Here is a 20,315-nt window from a genome sequence, read left to right on the forward strand (position 1 = left end):
TTTACAGCTCTTTAGGGTAGGGTGGAATTGGTCACGCTTTTAATCTTCATGAACCACTTGGAGGGTTGGAGCTTGAGCAGTCCCATCATGTCCCTCTTCTCGTTAATCTGCTGGCACTAACTGATCTCTGATTTAGGAGTTATCCACTCATGAAGCACAAACATTGAGGACAGCACTTTCCAAAACTCCAGGTTCCTGTAAAACGGGCAAGAGCATCAGTGAGTTTCTAAGCCCGAATGCCCTCGGGTGAACTGAGGATGGGCAGTAAATGCCAGCCCTGCCCCTACCCCAAGGGTGAATTATACAACAACAACTCCTCGCATTTTTATAGCACCTATAACATAATAAAACGTCCCAAAGCGCTTCACCTGAGCGTTATCGAACAAGATTTGACATCGAGCCACACTAGATATTTGGACAGGCTTTAAGGAGCGTCTGAAAGGAGGAGGAGAGGTTTAGGGAGGGAATTCCAGAGATTAGGGCCCTGGCAGAGGAAAACACGGCCGCCAACGGTGGAGCGATGAAAATCTGGTATGCACAAGAAACCAGAATTGGAGGAGCGCAGAGACCTCGGAGGGTTGCGGGGCTGGAGGAGGTTGCAGAGATCGGGAGGGGCGAGGCCGTGGAGGGATTGGAAAACGAGGGTAAGAATGGCTTCACAGAAAGCTTTTCCTGAGCAAGACCTTCCTTGTTTCTGATCACCTGACGAGCTTGGGTTCCCAGGAGCAGTGAGAGGCCAGCATCAAGCAGCAACTCCTCAGTGTCTCCCTTGGAGATATGGATGGGTCTGGAGCGTACACAGCTGTGTGATCCCTTCGTACGGAGAGTAGATAAAGTACATTCCAAGCTGCTGACTGCACCCAGTGAAATGGCCAACTTTCCTTTGAGTTCATGTATTTAAAAAAATCCCAACTTCCTTTTTTTAATGAGGATATCTTTCATTATGTTTTGACGGAGCACAAATCGTAGAACGTAGTTATTTCGTTGGACTCTGATGGCTTTTGAATGATTGCTGGCCTTCACTGACACGGAGTGGAATCATACAGTGTAGAAGGAGGCCTTTCAGCCCATCGAGCCTGTGGTGGCTCTTTTGAAAGGGCTCTTCAATTAGACCCACTTCCTCACTCTTCCCCCCCCCCCCCCCCCCCCCCCCCCACCGTAGCCCTTCAATTGAACTCTGCACCAAGCAATGCTTTGTAAAGGGAGAGGCTGCTCCCTGTGACGTGGATTACTAAGCTGTCAGCCCGTTTTATAAAGGAGCGTGTTTGCTGATCTCTCTACACACAGCGCATGCCGGGAATTCCCCCCCACTGATGGCCAATTAGAGCCAATGATTCCACGATCGAGGGGTCCCAGCGGGAAGGGAGGCCCACCGCGGGAAATCCCGGATTGTCCGAGATGTGCTCCATGAGCGATTCTTCCCGCGTTGGGTTGCCAACTCTGGCTGGACATATTCCTGGCGGTTTCACCTCCTGACCTCTCACCTCTAACCGCCCCGCCCGGTCAAATGGCCGTTTCCCTCCCCCCATCTCCAATAATTTTATAATTAATAAGCAAAAACGTTCAAAGAAAATGCTTTTCTTTATATAAAAAAAAAAGCAACTTTTTTTTGCGCCCCTGTGGTTTACTCGCAACAGTGTTCAGGAGATGAATGTTCCATTCCTGGAGACTCCAGGACAGGCCTGGAGGGTTGGCAACCAGCAGTTGGGTGGCCCGCATCCCAGGATCACCTGAATAGTTTACAAAGTGCGGAGAAAATTGGCAACGGGACCTAAACCGCTTGGTGTGGTGTTCACAAAGATGTTGAGCGTGCGTTATTTTAACGCCGAGCGCAATTTGGTACAAGTGGGTTATACTTTTTTTACAGAGAACAATTCTGACTGAAAACCGACCCTTTCGCCATGTGCTCCGGGCCTTGTATGGGTCGCAGGGATAGGATCTTCTGGCCCTTGTTAAAATTCTCATCCTCATTTTCAAATCCCTCCATGGCCTACCCTCCCTCCCTGTCTCTGTAACCTCCTCCAGCCCTACGACCCTCCAAGATCTCTGCGCTCATCCAATTCTGCCCTCTTGAGCATCCCCGATTTCCATCGCTCCACAATTGGCGGCCGTGCCTTCAGCTGCCGAGGCCCTAAGCTCTGGAATTCCCTCCCTAAACCTCTCCGCCTCTCTCTCCTCCTTAAAACCTAGCTCTTTGACCAAGCTTTTGGTCATCTGTCCTAATATCTCCTTATGTGGCTCGGTGTCAAATTTTTGTCTGATTTACGCTCCTGTGAAGCACCTTGGGAGGTTTTACTACATTAAAGGCTCTGTATCAATGCAAGATGATGTTTGTTTTGTAGGATGTGTTTTTTTTGGACTGATTCCCAGAGATAGAGATTGGAGAGCGTTAGAAAATGGAATGCTTACAATGTGAGTGGTTGTTGAGGTAGAGATGAAAACATCACTTCAAAGAATTGGATAAGTATTTGACAAGAGAATATTGGCCAGGACACCGGGGAGAACTCCCCCACTCTTCTTTGAAATAGTGTTGTGGAATATTTTAGGCAGACGGGGCCTCGGTTTAACATCTCATCCGAAAGATGGCCCCTCTGACAGTGTGGCACTCCCTCAGTACTGCCCCTCCGACAGTGCGGCACTCCCTCAGTACTGCCCCTCCGACAGTGCGGCACTCCCTCAGTACTGCCTCTCCGACAGTGCGGCACTCCCTCAGTACCGCCCCTCTGACAGTGCGGCGCTCCCTCAGTACCGCCCCTCCGACAGTGCAGCGCTCCCTCAGTACCCGCCCCTCCGACAGTGCAGCGCTCCCTCAGTACCCGCCCCTCCGACAGTGCGGCGCTCCCTCAGTACCGCCCCTCCGACAGTGCGGCGCTCCCTCAGTACCGCCCCTCCGACAGTGCGGCGCTCCCTCAGTACCGCCTCTCTGACAGTGCGGCGCTCCCTCAGTACTGCCCCTCCGACCGTGCGGCGCTCCCTCAGTACCGCCCCTCCGACAGTGCGGCGCTCCCTCAGTACCCGCCCCTCTGACAGTGCGGCGCTCCCTCAGTACCGCCCCTCTGACAGTGCGGCACTCCCTCAGTACTGACCCTGGAGTGTTAGCTCTGATTTTTGTCTCTGGAGTCAGACTTGAACCCATGACCTTCTGACTCAGAGGCGAGTGTGCTGCCCACTGAGCCACAGCTGACACGAGCACAGGCGTCATGGGCTGAATTGCCTCTGTGCTGTAATTTGTATGACTTTATTCTATATGTTTTAATTAGCTGTACTTACTTTCACTAATGACCTTTTTTAGTGCTGTTTTTAGTTTAGATTCTCATGCAGCACAAACTGTTCATCCACATCCGCGGAAACTGGTCTCCAGACCAGACGTTGCATTTACAGTTTTTGGATTTTGTTTTATGTCCTCAGTCTGCAACCGTTGTAAGTGGATTGATTGGGACGGTCGACAGGGTCTTGGTTCATGTAGCGAGCAGTATGGAGGGAAACTCGGCCTCAGTCGTGAGCATTGAGGGAAGCTCTGCAGTGGCCGGTATGTGTTTTAATGTCTGTTTCTGCCCGATTTTCTCCTGTCCCCTCCTCTCTGGAGAAAGGGGCGAGGCACGCGCACAGGCAGGCGCACCCACACGGGAAGAAATCGAGTGAGCTGTAAATTCCATTTCTTTTCATAGCCTGCTTCCGTTCTGTTCCTTTTTAAAGTGCTGCTCAGTTCAGTTCTGGTGCAGGATCCCCATTGGAAGCATCGACTCACCGGTTCTTTCTCCCCGCAGCTGCTGACTGATTGGCCGAGTGTGTCTAACGCTTTCTGTTACAGATTTCCAGCCCCTGTGGTAGTCCAGTTCCGAGCCTGGTGCCGCCTGTACCTGACCCACATGGAGCTGCCCAGCAGGGCTGCTGGGATAGGAGCAGGACCCTTGTCCAGTTATTGCCCCGTGTTAATACAGAACTGCTGCCTATTGTAGCACCTTCTGGGGTACGGTAGCATAGTGGTAATGTCACTGGGCTAGTAATCCAGAGTGATCCATGAGACGTGAGTTCAAATCCCACCACGGCAGCTGGGGAATTTAAATTCAGTTAATTAAATAAATCTGGAATAAAAAGCTAGTATCAGTAATGGTGACCATGAAACTACCGGATTGTCGTAAAAACCCATCTGGTTCTCTAATGTCGTTTAGGGAAGGAAATCTGCCGTCCTTACCCGGTCTGGCCTGTATGTGACTCCAGACCCACAGCAATGTGGTTGACTCTTAACTGCCCTCTGCGGTTCAAGAAGGCGGCTCACCACCATTTTCTGGAGTGCAATTCAGGATGGGCAATAAATGCCGGCCTTGCCAGCGACGTCCACATCCCATGGACAAATATTAAAAAAAAAAAAAAAAAAAAACCCATCTCAACTCAGCAGGCAACTGGGATCGAGTCTCCAACCTGACAGCTCTCCCCCTTCAGCCTCACAATTTAATTTGGAATTCACGGACACTAAGATGGATTTGCCTTGTGGTGGTTTTGACTTCATATAACGTTGCTTTGCTACAAACAGACAATTAAATGGCAGCTGATGAAAATTTAAAAAACCGGCATTTAGATTGAGCTAAATTACACCCCGATCCCTTAGTTCAAACTCGGTGCTGCTCACTCGGAGTGTAGTCACTGTTGGAATATAGGCCGACGGGGCAACCAATTGCACACAGTAAGATCCCACAAACAGCAATGAGATAAATGACCAGATCATCTGCTTTAGGTGGTGTTATTTGAGGTATAATTATTGGCCGGGACACCGGGGAGTGTGAAGGAATCGCCACGATTCAGAGAAATACACGATACCATGAACACATTTCTAATATTATTAATAAAAGACAGACTGGGTTTAAAAATCGAAAGCCTCGGAGACACCGGCTGTGAACAGAAATACAGGCTTCGGAGATAAAGATCAGCTGATAACAAAGTTGTAAACAAGCTTTGAAATGGGAAATAGTTAAATATACTAAAACAATGAAAGATTGAAGCAAACCATTGGTGCTTCCGAAAGTTCTACGGTTTGCAACCAACACAATGAGAAGACCCAGTTTAAAGTGTGAAGAGCTAATGCGTAAAACAGAAATACAAACATTAAAAGAGGCATGTGCCTTTGAAAGAATGACATCAAGTAAAGAAACCTGCTGGTCAAATAGTTTTATGTTAAACTTGGAAAACAGAAACCATAAGATTAAATATGCAACCAATTGAGATAGCTAGAAAACAAGTAAACACACAGTTAAAGTGGTTTTGATTTACATATTGTAAATATAATACCAACGAGGACACTTTGAAAATATGACTTCAATAGAGACACCAAGCAATTGCATTGTGTTTGTATTAAACATGGATCACCACAGAGTCAAAATGTCTGCTAAAAACCAGTAAAGCCAATATTAAGAATTGAATGAAAGCATTTTGTAGGAATGTCATCAAACAGAAATCATAGCTGTCATTGTTTTTATGATGGTTTTTGAAACACTAAAAGGTAGAGAAATAATTATGCATGCAATAGTTGAATTGACAGTAAGATAGAAAACATTCGAAAGAGGTATCAATAAAGACAATTAGCTGATATCAGCAGAGAGCATCAAAGAAGAAACCACTGCCAAAAGGGTGTAAAAATAAGACCTTTTCAACAGAAAAGTCAGAACTTGCTGAACGGGCAAACATAGAAGATAGGAGCAGGAGTAGGCCATTTGGCCCTTCGAGCCTGCTCCGCCATTCAATGAGATCATGGCTGATCATCCAAATTCAGTACCCTGTCCCTGCCTTCTCCCCATATCCCTTGATCCCTTTAGCCTTAAGAAATATATCCAACTCCTTGAATATATTTAATGAACTGGCCTCCACCGCCCTCTGTGGCAGAGAATTCCACAGGTTCACCACTCTCTGGGTGAAGAAATTCCTCCTCATTTCAGTCCTAAATGGCTTACCCCTTATCCTTAGACTATGACCCCTGGCTCTGGACTCCCCGGCCATCAGAAACATCCTTCCTGCATCTAGTCTGTCCAGGCCTGACAGAATTTTATAGGTTTCGATGAGATCCCCTCTCAATCTTCTAAACTCCAGTGAGTATTAGCCCAATCGACACAATCTCTCCTCATACGTCATTCCTGCCATCCCAGGTATCAGCCTGGTGAATCTTCGTTGCACTCCTTCCATGGCAAGAACGTCCTTCCTCAGATAAGGTGACCAAAACTGCACACAATACTCAAGGTGCGGTCTCACCAAGGCCCTGTACAACTGCAGCAAGACATCCTTGTTTCTGTACTCGAACCCTCTTGCTACGAAGGCCAACATACCATTTGCCTTCTTAACCGCCTGCTGCACCTGCATGTTTACCTTCAGCGACTGGTGCACAAGAACACCCAGGTCTCTTTGCACTTCCCCTTCTCCCAATCTATTGCCATTCAAATAATAATCTGCCTTCCTGTTTTTGCCACCAAAGTAGATAACCTCACATTTATCCACATTATAGTGCATTTGCCATGTTTCTGCCCAATCACCCAACCTGTCCAAATCGTACTGGAGTTTCACGACATCCTCCTCACAGCATACCCTCCCACCCAGCTTTGTGTTGTCTGCAAATTTGGAGATATTACATCCAATTCCCTCGTCCAGATCATAGCGTTTTGCAACCCTTCAGAGGCATCTCTGTAAATCTTTGAGTCTCGGGAAGTCAAAGTGATTGATTTTGGTGGATGTTCTGGATTTAGAAATAAGAAAGAAATAAGAAATGTAACGAAGTAAAGATTTGAGAATAAGGATCTCTGAGAAATAAGAAATGTAAGCTAATTGTATTTTGAATTGTTAATGTTGCGACTGATTCAACAGATGTTAACTGAATGTCGGCTCTTAAATAAAACTATATATTTTTAGAATTGTCTCAAAGAGTAAATCTGTATAGACTCGCAAACCCACAAATTCTGTACACACTTTTGTAAGGAGTTGCAGAATTCTGGGGGGGTATTCCGGACCCTCATAATATCCAGAAGGTTACAGTCTAGTTCAACTTATTAAAAGTACTATCTGGAGGACGGTAACATCTTCAGTCATTCCGTTCCTTTGGGGAGAGATAGCCTGAACCTTTAGACCCATTTAAGCATCTTATGGAATTCGGCTATCTCTAACTTAAGTTGAAGGTGAACATCTGGGGAATACGCCTGATCTGGGGTAGCCCAAAAAGGCTAGGACTGTAATTATCCTTTCAGGAGAACTCTCCTGCTCTTCGAATAGTGTCGTAGGATCACATTGTGAGCTGCTTGAGGGGGTTGCTCTTGATGACAGAAGTTTAACATGCTGATAAAATGGCCGTGCTCGGGCAGAGAAGGAGCTGACTGCTGTAGAAGGAGGCCCATCGTGCCTGTGCCGGCTCTTTGAAAGATTCTCTCCAATTAGTCCCACTCCCCCCCGCTCTTTCCCCAGAGCCCTGCATTGTTTCCTTTTCAAGTATTTATCCAATTCCCTTTTGAAAGTTACTATTGAATCTGCTTCCACCGCCCTTTCAGGCAGTGCATTCCAGATCATAACATGCTGCGTAAAATAAATTCCCCTCATCTCCTCTCTGGTTCTTTTTCTAATTAACTTAAATCTGTGTCCTCTGGTTACCGACCTTCCTGCCACTGGAAACAATTTCTCCTTATTTACAAAACATATTAATTTTTGAACACCTCTATTAAATCTCCACTTGAGCTTCTCTGCTCTAAGGAGAACAGTCCCAGCTTCCCCAGCCTCTCCAAATAGCAGAGCCCCCTCATCACTGGTATCAAAGGTTGGCTCATTTGAAATTATTTTCCGTGCCAGGAGAAGGGTTCTGCGATCTCGCTGATTTAACCTCCTGTGGGGCGCAATCAATGGTCTAATTTCCCTGCATAGGAACCGGGGAATTTGCATTAATGCCCATTGCAGAGAAATAGCACAAACTGCCCCTTTACACTTCCAGCTGTTTGATGAATAGTTAATGTGTCTCAGACGGTATTGGAATGAATCAAGTGAGATTTAGTCCAGATTCTGGAGTAGGAGAGGAATACTAAAACAACTGATTCCATTCTGTTCACAGATTACTCGTTGGTCAAAGTTCCTGATGGCGCAGGTCTGACCAATTACCGTTTCCCATCCCGAGGAATGAGCTACATCTCCATCCCCGGGGAAGCTTTCCACAGTCAAAGTAAGCAGCCTATCAAAGTGCGTAGATAACAAACTCTCCCTTGCCTTTGAGTCGGGTTCTCTGTCCAGTCTGAGCCTGCGCGTGACTGCTCAAAATTACCGGGGCAACGCTTGACCCGACTCGCCCAGCAGAAACTTACTCGCCCACTTCCCGCTGATATAAGGAGAACGGAGAGAAAAAATCCCGGAGTGACATCACCGGATAGCTGGTAGCTGGTTGGGTGGTGAAGGTCACATCGGTTTCTTTTATTATTCAACTTCGGGGCCGGGGTTAAATAGCTGGCTAATAGTTAAGCAGAAACTTGGCGATTAGTAACAGTTAATAGTATATTAAATTAGTAACTGTTATATTAACTTGAATCAGGTCCATCTTAGTCTAAAGTTTCTGTAAGTTAGTTAATAGTCTATTAAATAGAGGCATGGCAGGGCAGCTCAGTCCCGCGGAATGCGCATCCTGTGCCATGTGGGAAATCCAGGACGCTTCCTGTGTCCTGGACGACCACGTGTGCAGGAAGTGTCATCAGCTGGAGGAGCTCGAGCTCCGGGTTTCAGAGTTTGAGCAGCAGCTGGCGTCACTGTGGTGCATCCGTGAGGCTGAGAGCTTCGTGGATAGCACGTTTCAGGAGGTGGTCACCCCACAGCTAAGGAGTGTGCAAGCAGAGAGAGAATGGGTGACCACCAGACAGAAAAGGAGGACCAGGCGGGTAGTGCAGGAGTTCCCTGAATGCATCTCGCTCTCCAACCAGTATTCTGTTCTGAGTACTGGTGAGGGCAATGGTTCCTCTGGGGAGTGCAGCCAGAGCGAAGTCCACGGCACCACGGGTGGCTCAGCTGTACGGGGTGGTGGGGGGGTGCGGGGGAGGAAGAAGAGGGGGAGAGCAATTGTGGTAGGGGATTTGATAGTTAGGGGAGCAGGCAGGTGTTTCTGCAGCCGCAGACATGACTCCAGGATGGTATGTTGCCTCCCTGGTGCCAGGGTTAAGGATGTCTCTGAGCGGCTGCAGGACACTCTGAGGGGGGAGGGTGAACAGCCAGAGGTCGTGGTCCACACTGGTACCAACAACATAGGTAGAAAGAGGGATGAGGCCCTGCAGGCAGATTTTAGGGAGCGAGGAAAGAGATTAAAAAGCAGAACCTCAAAGATAGTAATCTCCGGATTACTCCCAGTGCCATGTGCGAGTGAGTACAGGAATAGGAGGATAGAATAGATGAATGCGTGGCTGGAGAGATGGTGCAGGAGGGAGGGCTTCAGATTCCTGGGGCATTGCGACCAGTTCTGGGGGAGGTGGGACCTGTACAGGCCAGACGGGTTGCACCTCAACAAGGCCAGAACCAATATCCTCGCGGGGAGGTTTGCTAGTGCTGTTGGGGAGGGTTTAAACTAATTTGGCTGGGGAATGGGCACCAGGATGTAACATTAGAAAGGAGAAATAAAGTGCTCAAAGGATTGGGAGAGGCAGAGAGCACTAGAGTAAGAAATAGTACGGTATTAGGTGGGGTCCAATTAAGAGAGAGTACAGGATGGTCTAAGATGGGTTTACAGTGTATGTATGTGAACGCACGAAGCGTAGTAAACAAGGTAAGTGAGCTGCAGGCGCAAATAGCCACATGAGAATATGATGTTGTGGCAATAACTGAGACCTGGGTCAAAAAAGGGCAGGATTGGGTATTAAATATTCCTGGTGATGAGGTGTTCAGGAAGGATAGGCAAGTAAAGATAGGAGGTGGTGTGGCAGTATTGGTTCAGGAGAATGTTACAGTGCTGGAGAGAGAGGATGTCCTGGAGGGGTCAAGGGCAGAATCTATTTGGTTAGAGTTAAGAAACGATAGATGTGCCATTACACTACTAGGTGTATTCTATAGACCACCAACTAGTGGGAAAGATATGGAGGAGCAAATTTGCAGAGAAATTACAGAGAGGTGCAAGAACTATAGAGTAGTGATAATGGGGGACTTCAACTATCTTAATGGCCCAGAACTTGGTGTCGGGGGCTTGCCGCGCGTGCAAGCCCCCGATCTGCACTCACCCGGCGCGCTGACATCTGAAGCCCGGGCCTGCTTGCATTTCCTGTCACTGGCCCGGTTCAGATGTCAGCGCGCAGTGCTTACCTGATCCAACGGCGTAGTTAGTGCGATGTGCCGGCTGGGATCAGGTGAGCACTGTACAACCAATCAGGGGAGGGGAAGGTCCATTCATGAGTTTGAGAGTAAGAACTGTCAAACTCGTGAAAACTACGGGGGCCCAAAACACTATTTAAACTAAAAAGGGTCTAAAACTAAACTTACCTTATTGTAGATTCTTTAAAATAATAAACCTGTGGGGAAAAAAAATTCTAAACTGCAATAAAACACCACTTACCTGTAAAAATAAATACTTACGTGTGCTTTTTACAAGCGTAAAGACCGGAGGCCTTTAGACATGCGCAAATCCCCCAAAACAGAGGAAATCCAAGACGCACGCACTGCCCCCTACAGTGCACGCGTTAGCCTCTTCACCTCTTGGGTTAGAGGAGAGGAAATACCGGTTTTCAGCGCATGCGCTGTGCATGCTGAAAACCGGCATTTCCTCCGGCCAGACGCGTGAGTACCCCTTCCGTACTCACGCATTTGGGGAGGAATTACTATCCTAATATAGACTGGGATAGTAATAGTGTAAAAGGCAAAGGGGAAGAATTTCTGAAGTGTGTTCAGGAGAACTTTCTGGATCAGTATGTTTCCGGCCTGACGAGGGAGGAGGCATTGCTGGATCTGGTTCTGGCGAATGAGGTAGGTCAAGTGGAGCAAGTGTCAGTAGGTGAACATTTAGGGAACAGTGATCATAATATCATAAGGTTTAGATTAGCTATGGAAAAGAACAGGGAGCAATCTAGAGTAAGAATGTTTAACTGGGGGAAAGCCAATTTCAGTGGGATGAGAACGGATCTGGCCCGGGTAAACTGGAATCAAAGATTGGCAGGCAAAACTGTAATGGAACAATGGGCTGCCTTTTAAAGAGGAGATAGTTCAGGTACAGTTGAGGTACATTCCCACTCGGGGGAAAGGCAGGGCAACTAAAGTCAGGGCTCCCTGGATGACGAAACAGATAGAGAATATGATGAAGCAGAAAAATCGCGTATTGACAGATGTCAGGTTGCAAGTACATCTGAGAATCAGGCTATCTATAGAAAGGTCAGAGGAGAAGTGAAAAAGAAAATAAGAGGGGCAAAGAGAGGGTATGAGAATAGAATAGCAGCCAACATAAAAGGTAATCCAAAAGTCTTCTATAGTCATATAAATAGTAAAAGGGTAGTAAGAGGGGGGTTGGGGCCGATTAGGGACCAAAAAGGAGACCTATGCATAGAGGCAGAGGGTACGGCTGAGGAACTAAACGAGTGCTTTGCATCTGTCTTCACCAAGGAAGAGGATGCTGCCATAGACATAGTGAAGGAGGTGGTAGTGGAGACACTTGATAATATAAAAATTGATAAAGAAGAGGTATTAGAAAGGCTGGCTGCACTTAAAGTAGATAAATCACCAGGAGCGGACGGGATGCATCCGAGAACGCTGAGGGAATTGAGGGAGGAAATCGCGGAGACACTGGCCATAATATTCCAATCCTCCTTAGATATGGGGGTGGTGCCAGAGGACTGGAGAATTGCAAATGTTACACCATTGTTCAAAAAAGGGTGTAAAGATAAACCCAGCAACTACAGGCCGGTCAGGTTAACTTCGGTCGTGGGGAAGCTTTTAGAAACAATTAGTCACTTGGATAGGTGTGGATTAATTAAGGAAAGCCAGCACGGATTTGTTAAAGGCAAATCGTGTTTAACTAACTTGATCGAGTTTTTTGATGAGGTAACAGAGAGGGTTGATGAGGGTAATGCGGTTGACGTAGTGTACATGAACTTCCAAAAGGCGTTTGATAAAGTGCCACATAATAGGCTTGCCAGCAAAGTTGAAGCCTATGGAATAAAAGGGACAGTGGCAGTATGGATACGGAATTGGCTAAGTGACAGGAAACAGAGAGTAGTGGTGAACGGTTGTTTTCGGGACTGGAGGAAGGTATAGTGTGGTGTTCCCCAGGGGTCGGTTCTAGGACCACTGCTTTTCTTGATGTATATTAATGACTTGGACCTGGGTGTACAGGGCACAATTTCAAAAGTTGCAGATGACACAAAGCGTGGAAGTATAGTGAACAGTGAGGAGGATAGTGATAGACTTCAGGAAGACATAGACAGGCTGGTGAAATGGGTGGACACATGGCAGATGAAATTTAATGCAGAAATGTGTGAAGTGATGCATCTTGGTAGAAAGAATGAGGAGAGGAAATATAAACAGAACAGCGAGACCTGGGGGTATGTGTGCACAAATCGTCGAAGGTGGCAGGGCAGGTTGAGAAAGCAGTTAAAAAGGCTTACAGGATCCTGGGCTTCATATATAGAGGTATAGGGGTCGATTTTCATTAAGCTGTCGGGAAGGAGGCGGGACTACAACTTTCGGGTTGTAGTCCCGCCTACATCGACGTCCAGCCAATCCACACGATTTTCCCTTGATTGACCTTGTTGAGCCCGCCCAGCGGGCTCAGCAGGCCAATTAAGGGCCACCCGGCAACAGGTGACGTCACAGACTGAAATTTCATCTGTCAAGGGGTCTTGACAGATGAAATATCAGTGTTTCACAGCTGTTTGAAGCTGTCAAACACTGACAGTCTGACTTCTAACCTGAGTCCTTCTACACAGACTCAGTTAGAACTCTCGCCAGCACTAAAAGCTGAAGGCTGTCACTTTTGACAGATCGCAGCCATTCAGCTTTCAGTGCCGGCTGAGTGATGGACTCCCGACGCCTACAGGAAGAAAGGCTGTTAAGGTAAGTACAGGTGATTTAAACTTCTTTACACACTTTAGACACACCAAACACACTTACCTTTGCACTCATGCACCCATCACTCACCTGAACACCGACATCGCGACCCCTCCAAGTCCTTCAACCCAACGGCCCGCTTGCTCTAACCTGGCGTGGTTTGGAGCCGTCGGGAATCCCACACGACACCCCTCAAAATAGGGATTAGGCTAAAAACTGCCTGTTAACTACCTGTTAACAGGCAGTTAATTGGCACTAATCCCTTCCCGCCTCGGGTCGGCGGGTCCCAGTGCGGGGCGGGTACCCGCCTCCTCTGAAACTTATGTGGAGGCGGGATGGTGTCGGGACCCCCGAATTTGGGATTTTTGTCCCCCGCCCGCCCGCCTAAAAGCCTGCCTCACGGCACACTGAAAGTCTACGCCATAGAGTACAAAAGTGTGGAAATTATGATGAGAACCTGTATAAAGCACTGGTTTGGCCCCAACTGGAATACAGTGTCCAATTCTGGGCACCACACTTTAGGAAGGATGTGAAGGCCTTAGAGAGGGTGCAGAAAGGATTTATGAGAATGATTCCAGGGATGAGGGACTTCAGTTACGTGGATAGACTGGAGAAGCTGGGGTTGTTCTTGGAGCAGAGAAGATTGAGAGGAGATTTGATCGAGGTGTTCAAAATCATGAGGGGTCTGGACAGAGTAGATAGAGAGAAACTGTTCCCATTGGCAGAAGGATCGAGAACCAGAGGACACAGATTTAAGGTGATTGGTAAAAGAACCAAAGGCGACGTGAGGAAAAAACTTTTTCACGCAGCGAGTGGTGAGGATCTGGAATGCGCTGCCTGAGAGGGTTCTGGAGGCAGATTCAATCGTGGCTTTCAAAAGGGAGTTGGGTAAGTATCTGAAAGAAAAAACTTTGCAGGGCTACGGAAAAAGGGCGGGGGAGTGGGACTAGCTGAGTTGGCATGGGCTCGAGGGGCTGAATGGCCTCCTGTGCTGTAACCATTCTATGATTCTATCCTGATTTTAAGCCTCTCTTCTGCCTAAAGCCAGCGGGGTCATTCTTTAAATCTGCAGGTTGTGCCCTGTCTGTGATTTCAGAGCTGAGCCGGGAAATCACTGCTGTATTCCCGCTGGGTGTAAACAGGATTGGAATAGGCCGTTTAAGGGGAGTCTTCCTTGCTTTCCTTGTGGAGCCTGGAGCCGCAGGTGTGCTGCTCCGAGTCCCACTAAGATGTTTAGGCCTCCCTTGCCCTGGGATTCCCCCAAACCCCCACCCCCAACCTCCAAGACCTTCCAGAACCCTCTCTCTGCGACTCACCACCTTGCCAACGAGCCAAACCTTCGGTCCCAGTTTCTGCCCGTTTTGGGCGGGTACCTGACTGGCGATTTGGGGATAGGGCCCGAGAGTTAAAATCTCCCAGGCCTCACGCTGCTGATACCGGGTGCTTTTGCTGCTTGGCTTGTCCCTTCCCTCCGCCCCAATCCCGCTCCCAGTTAGAACTCCCTCCCCATTGTATTTTCACCAACTAAATTAAAATTAGGACTAAATTATTTTGGGGATTTAAAATTTGAGGAATGGGTAAATGTTGTGAACGAGCTCTCCTGAGGCTGAGCCTCACCCATCGGGAGCACGTTGCAAAATCGCTGACAGACGTTAGTAAAATTACCGGATTAAAATTATTCCCAGGGCTCCAATGACTCTGGTCAGTACATGGGAACTTCTGGTTCAGAAATCTGAAATGGAATTTATCATTTCTTGTGTCTCTCTGAATCATCTGAGGAAAGAAATGGCAATTTCCACATATTTTTGAAGCATAGTTTACGAAAGGAAATCCTGAAAAGATTAGAAGGAAAATATGGAAAGCAAATAAAAAGAAAGGAACTTTAGATCCTTATCACATCCTGGGGACGCACCATAAGGCTCAAACCCAGGGCGTTATTTTTGAAGGAGATCTGCTGTTTATAGAATCACAGAATCTCACAGCACAGGAGGAGGCCATTCGGCCCATCGTGCCTGTGCCGGCTCTTTGAAAGATTCTCTCCAATTAGTCCCACTCCCTGCTCTTTCCCCATATCCCTGCAAATTTTTCCTTTTTAACTATTTATCCAATTCCCATTTGAAAGTTACTATTGAATCTGCTCCCACCGCCCTTTCAGGCAGCGCGTTCCAGATCACAACAACTCGCTGCATAAAAAATAAAAAAAATTCCCCTCATCGCCCCCTCTGGTTCTTTTGCCCATTATCTTAAATCTGTGTCCTCAGGTTACCGACCCACCTGCTACTGGAAACAGTTTCTCATTTACAAAACCTCTTAATTTTTGAGCACCTCTATTAAATCTCCACTTGAGCTTCTCTGCTCTAAGGAGAACAACCCCATCTTCTCCAGTCTCTCCACGTAGCAGAAGTCCCTCATCCCTGGTATCAAAGGTTGGCTCGTTTGAAATTATTTTCCGTGCCAAGAGAAGGGTTCTGCGATCTCGCTGATTTAATCTCCTGTGGGGCGCAATCAATGGTCTAATTTCCCTGCATAGGAACCGGGGAATTTGCATTAATGCCCATTGCTGAGAAATAAAACAAACTACCCCTTTACACTTCCAGCTGTTTGATGAATAGTTTTTGGCCCAGAAATTGGTGTCGGGGGCTTCCCGCGGGTGCAAGCCCCCGACCTACACTTACATAGCGCGCCGACAGTTGAAGCCTGGCCCTGCGTGGATTTTCTGTCAGTGGCCCGGTTCAGCTCCCGGCGCGCTGTGCTTGCGTGATCCAGCGGCGTAGTTAGTTCGATGAGCCGGCTGGGATCACGTGAGCACTGGGCAACCAATCGGAGGTTGCAAAAGTTCATTCATGAGTTTGATAGTAAGAACTGTCAAACTCATGAAAACTCCGGGTGCCCAAAAGAGTACTTAAACTTCAAATAAAAGTTTAAAAAAATCCCACTAATTAAAAGAACTATTAATAACTGTAAAAAACTAATTTAAACAATTATTCAAATTTTTGAAAAAAATACATTTTTAACAAATCGGGTCTAAAAATACACTTACCTTACTGTAAAGTCTTAGAATTTTTTTTCCACAGGTTTATTATTTTTAAACTTTAATTGATAGACCACTTACCTTTTAAAAACTAAGTACTTACGTCTGCTTTTTTCTCGCGTAAAAACTGGAGGCCTTATCGCACGGGCAACCCTGTTTATAAAAAAAAAAAGAAAAGGAATTTCAACGCACACGCGCAGACTCCTGTGCGCACGCGTTCCACCTCTGAACCCCTTGGTTCAGAGGAAAGGAAATGCCGGTTTTCCGCGCATGCGCTGTGCATGCTGAAAACCGGTACTTCCATTGGGCCCACGCGTGAGTACACGGTGCTTACTCACGCGTTGGGACCCGAATTACTGGGCCAACGTCTCTCAGACAGTATTGGAATGAATCAAGTGAGATTTAGTCCAGATTTTTTTTTAAATTCTCCCCTTCCCCTCTGATCTGTGTCCTCTGGTTACTGAGCCTCCTACCACAGGAAACTGTTTCTCCCGATCTACTCTATCAAAACCCCTCAAGGCGGCAGCAATTTCTGCATAGCAAGATCCCACAAACCGTCATGAGATGACTGACCAGTCAATCTGTTTCGTGGGTGGTGTTGGTTTAGGGTAGAATGTTGGCCCAGCCCGCGGTAGACCATGTAATAGAGCCATGGGGTCTTCTACCTCCACCTGAGCAAGCAAATTGGGTCCATTCACGCAGGACAATGCAGTGCTCCCTCAGTACTGTCCCCGAGAAACCGAATTATCTCCGTTAAAATTTCAATGACCTTTTTTTCCAAGAATAAATCTTAAAATTTGAGAAAAAAAAATTAAACTAAAACTAGAACCGGATTTCTTCCGAGCACAGTAAATGAAAGAAGAATAAAGCTCAGCCCAGAGACCAGACAAAGTAAAATAAAAATTATTTCTAGAATTAAATCAGCACTGAGTTAAACTTTGATAAATAAAACATCACAGGGCGCAGTGATTATTTTTTTTCTCTAGTTTCTTGATTTTTTTTCTACCCCATGTCTGTATTCTGATGTTGGGTAGAAATTGGACCTTGATCGCTCGTCTTTGATAATAGTAATGGCTGTATCGAATGTGAATCATCGTAAAACGTCCCAAGGTGCTTCACAGGAGCATTATCAAACAAAATTTGACACCGAGCCACATGAGATATTGAGATTGGGTTTAAAGAGCGTCTTAAAGGATAAGAGAGGTGGAGAGGTTTAGGGAGGGAATTCCAGAGCTCGGGGCCCAGGCAGCTGAAGGCATAGCCGCCAATGGTGGAGCGATTATAATTGGGAATGAGGCCAGAATTGGAGGGCCGGAACCCAATGTAGGTCAGCGAGCACAGGTGTGATGGGCGATCAGGACATGGTGCGAGTTAGGACACGGGGGGTGATGGGTGAACGGGACTCGGTGCGAGTTAGGACACAGGGGGTGATGGGCGATCAGGACATGGTGCGAGTTAGGACACGGGTTGATGGGCGATCAGGACATGGTGCGAGTTAGGACACGGGGGGTGATGGGTGAACGGGACTCGGTGCGAGTTAGGACACGGGGGGGTGATGGGTGAACGGGGCTTGGTGCGAGTTAGGACACGGGGGTGATGGGTGAACGGGACTCAGTGCGAGTTAGGACACGGGGGGTGATGGGCGATCAGGACTTGGTGCGAGTTAGGACACGGGGCAGCAGAGTTTTGGATGAGCTCAAGTTTATGGAGGGCGGAAGATGGTAGGCCGGCCAGAAGAGCGTTGGAATAGTCGAGTCATCATGGCCTATAAATTCGGCTGCGTAGTGCCTGTTTTATGGGCGTTAATTGGCCGACTAATCTCCCAATATGGTGGGCAAGAAGCATGCGCACATTTCCGTTAGGAAGTGCACTGCCCGCCATATTGGGTAAGGACAAACCAGGTGTGTCCTTTGCACACACCTGAAGCAGGTGTTGGTACCTTTGCATATGCAAGAAAGAGACCTAAAGTCTGCTTGAAGCACGCTCTCCAAGGTTGGTTTGCCCTGAGGCAGCCAGTGCCATTGTGGGCTACACGCAGGGAAACCAGCCCGAGGGAGAGCCCGGCAACCAAGCAGGGAAGTAACATACCTGTCCTTTTATTATTATATAAAATAACCCCCAGACCCACTGATGCTGGTCGTGCCCGATATCGGCCAACTCTTTGCCAGCGAGCTCTGATTGCCATGTTGGCTCCATGATAACCGGGCTTAAACCCCAATATCTGGGGAGCCTTGGGCCTCGCCACTCTAACAGCATTAGAACTAGGAGCAGGAGTCGGCCATTCGGCCCCTCGAGCCTGTCCGCCATTCAATAAGATCATGGCTGATCATCGACCTCAACTCCACTTTCCTGCACTATCCCCATATCCCTCGATTCCCCTAGAGTCCAAAAATCTATCGATCTCGGCCTTGAATATACTCAACGACTGAGCCTCCACAGCCCTCTGGGGCAGAGAATTCCAAAGATTCACTCTACACCCCCCGTGCATCCAACACTGGGCCTGCCCGAATGTCTGACTCCACGTTTTGTTCGAGAATCCGTCTCCAGCCGACCTGTCTGGTCTGAGCTTTTATGTTGAATGGATGTTGATCCCTTGCATGCTGTTTTATAGCAATACAATATATAAGTTTAAAAATTCAACACCGGTAAAAAATATATATATTTTTGTCACAGTGACATCACTGCATTCGAATAGCGCCAGCACTGAGATGCATGCTAAAGGTACTCAATTCATAGTCATTTAAAATAATGGAAAAGCGCAAAACTTGTCAACTGGTGGACAAGTACAAAAAATAATTTAAAAGGCTGATGGAATGTTGGCCTTTATCTCAGGGGACTGGAATACAAAGGGCAGGAAGGGATGCTCCAGCTGTACCAAGCTCTGGTCAGACCCCACCTGGAGGGACTGTTCAGTTCTGGGCCCCGCACCTCAGGAAGGATAGACTGGCCTCAGAGGGGGAGCAGCGCAGATTCACCAGAATGATACCGGGCCTAAAAGGGTTAAATTATGAGGAGAGTTTGCACAGACTGGGCTTGTATTCCCTCGAGTATAGAAGATTGAGGGGTGATCTAATTAAAGTGTTCAAGATGATTAAAGGATTTGATCAGGTTGATAGAGAGAAATTATTTCCTCTGGTGGGGGGGGGGGGTCCAGAACAAGGGGGCAGAACCTTAAAATTAGAGCCAGGCTGTTCGGGGGTGTTGTCAGGAAGCACTTCTTCACACAAAGGGTAGTGGAAATAAGAACATAAGAAATAGGAGCAGGAGTCGGCCATTTGGCCCTTCGAGCCTGCTCCGCCATTCAATAAGATCATGGCTGATCTTCTACCTCATCTCCACTTTCCTGCACTATCGCCATATCCCTTGATTCCCTTAATATCCAAAAATCTATCGATCTCTGCCTTGAATATACTCAACGACTGAGCCTCCACAGCCCTCTGGGGTAGAGAATTCCAAAGATTCACCACCCTCTGAGTGAAGAAATTCCTCCTCATCTCAGTCCTAAATGACTGTGACCCCTGGTTCTAGACTCCCCAGCCAGGGGAAATATACTCCCTGCATCTACCGTGTTGAGCCTTGTAAGAATTTTGTATATTTCAATGAGATCACCTCTCATTCTTCTAAACTCTAGAGAATATAGGCCTAGTCTACTCAATCTCTCCTCATAGGACAATCCCCCCATCCCAGGAATCAGTCTGGTGAACCTTCGTTGCACTCCCTCTATGGCAAGTATATCCTTCCTTAGGTAAGGAGACCAAAACTGATCCCAATACTCCAGGTGTGGTCTCACCAGGGCCCTATATAATTGCAGTAAGACATCTTTACTCTTATACTCAAATCCTCTTGTAATAAAGGCCAACATACCATTTGCTTTCCTAATTTCTTGCTGTACCTGCATGTTAACTTTCAGTGATTCGTGTACAAGGACACCCAGGTCCCTCTGAACACCAACATTTCCCAATCTCTCACCATTTAAAAAAATACTCTGCTTTTCTATTTTTCCTGCCAAAGTGGATAACTTCACATTTCTCCACATTATATTCCATTTGCCATGTTCTTGCCCACTCACTTAACCTGCCTATATCCCCTTGAAGCCTCCTTGCATCCTCCTCACAACTTACATTCCCACCCAGCTTTGTATCATCAGCAAACTTGAATATATTACATTTGGTCGCCTCATCTAAATCATTAATATAGATCGTGAGTAGCTGAGGCCCAAGCACTGATCCTTGCGGTACCCCACTAGTTACAGCCTGCCAACCCGAAA

General features: G+C 47.2%; 1 protein-coding gene across 2 annotated transcripts in view; it reads left to right on the plus strand.

Moving 5' to 3' along the window:
* adgrd1 (adhesion G protein-coupled receptor D1) overlaps positions 1 to 20,315 on the plus strand; it is a 349,877-nt gene that overhangs the window by 34,007 nt on the left and 295,555 nt on the right. For both annotated transcript variants that reach the window (XM_086011896.1, XM_086011897.1), the window contains 2 exons: positions 3,409 to 3,529; positions 8,072 to 8,179. In XM_086011896.1, the coding sequence (XP_085868022.1) occupies positions 3,409 to 3,529; positions 8,072 to 8,179 (229 nt within the window). The remainder of the gene's footprint in view (positions 1 to 3,408; positions 3,530 to 8,071; positions 8,180 to 20,315) is intronic.

This window comes from Somniosus microcephalus, chromosome 19, assembly GCF_052327205.1.
Source record: "Somniosus microcephalus isolate GS21.2 chromosome 19, FLI_Smic_1.0, whole genome shotgun sequence".
In the NCBI taxonomy this organism is placed as follows: Eukaryota; Metazoa; Chordata; class Chondrichthyes; order Squaliformes; family Somniosidae; genus Somniosus; species Somniosus microcephalus.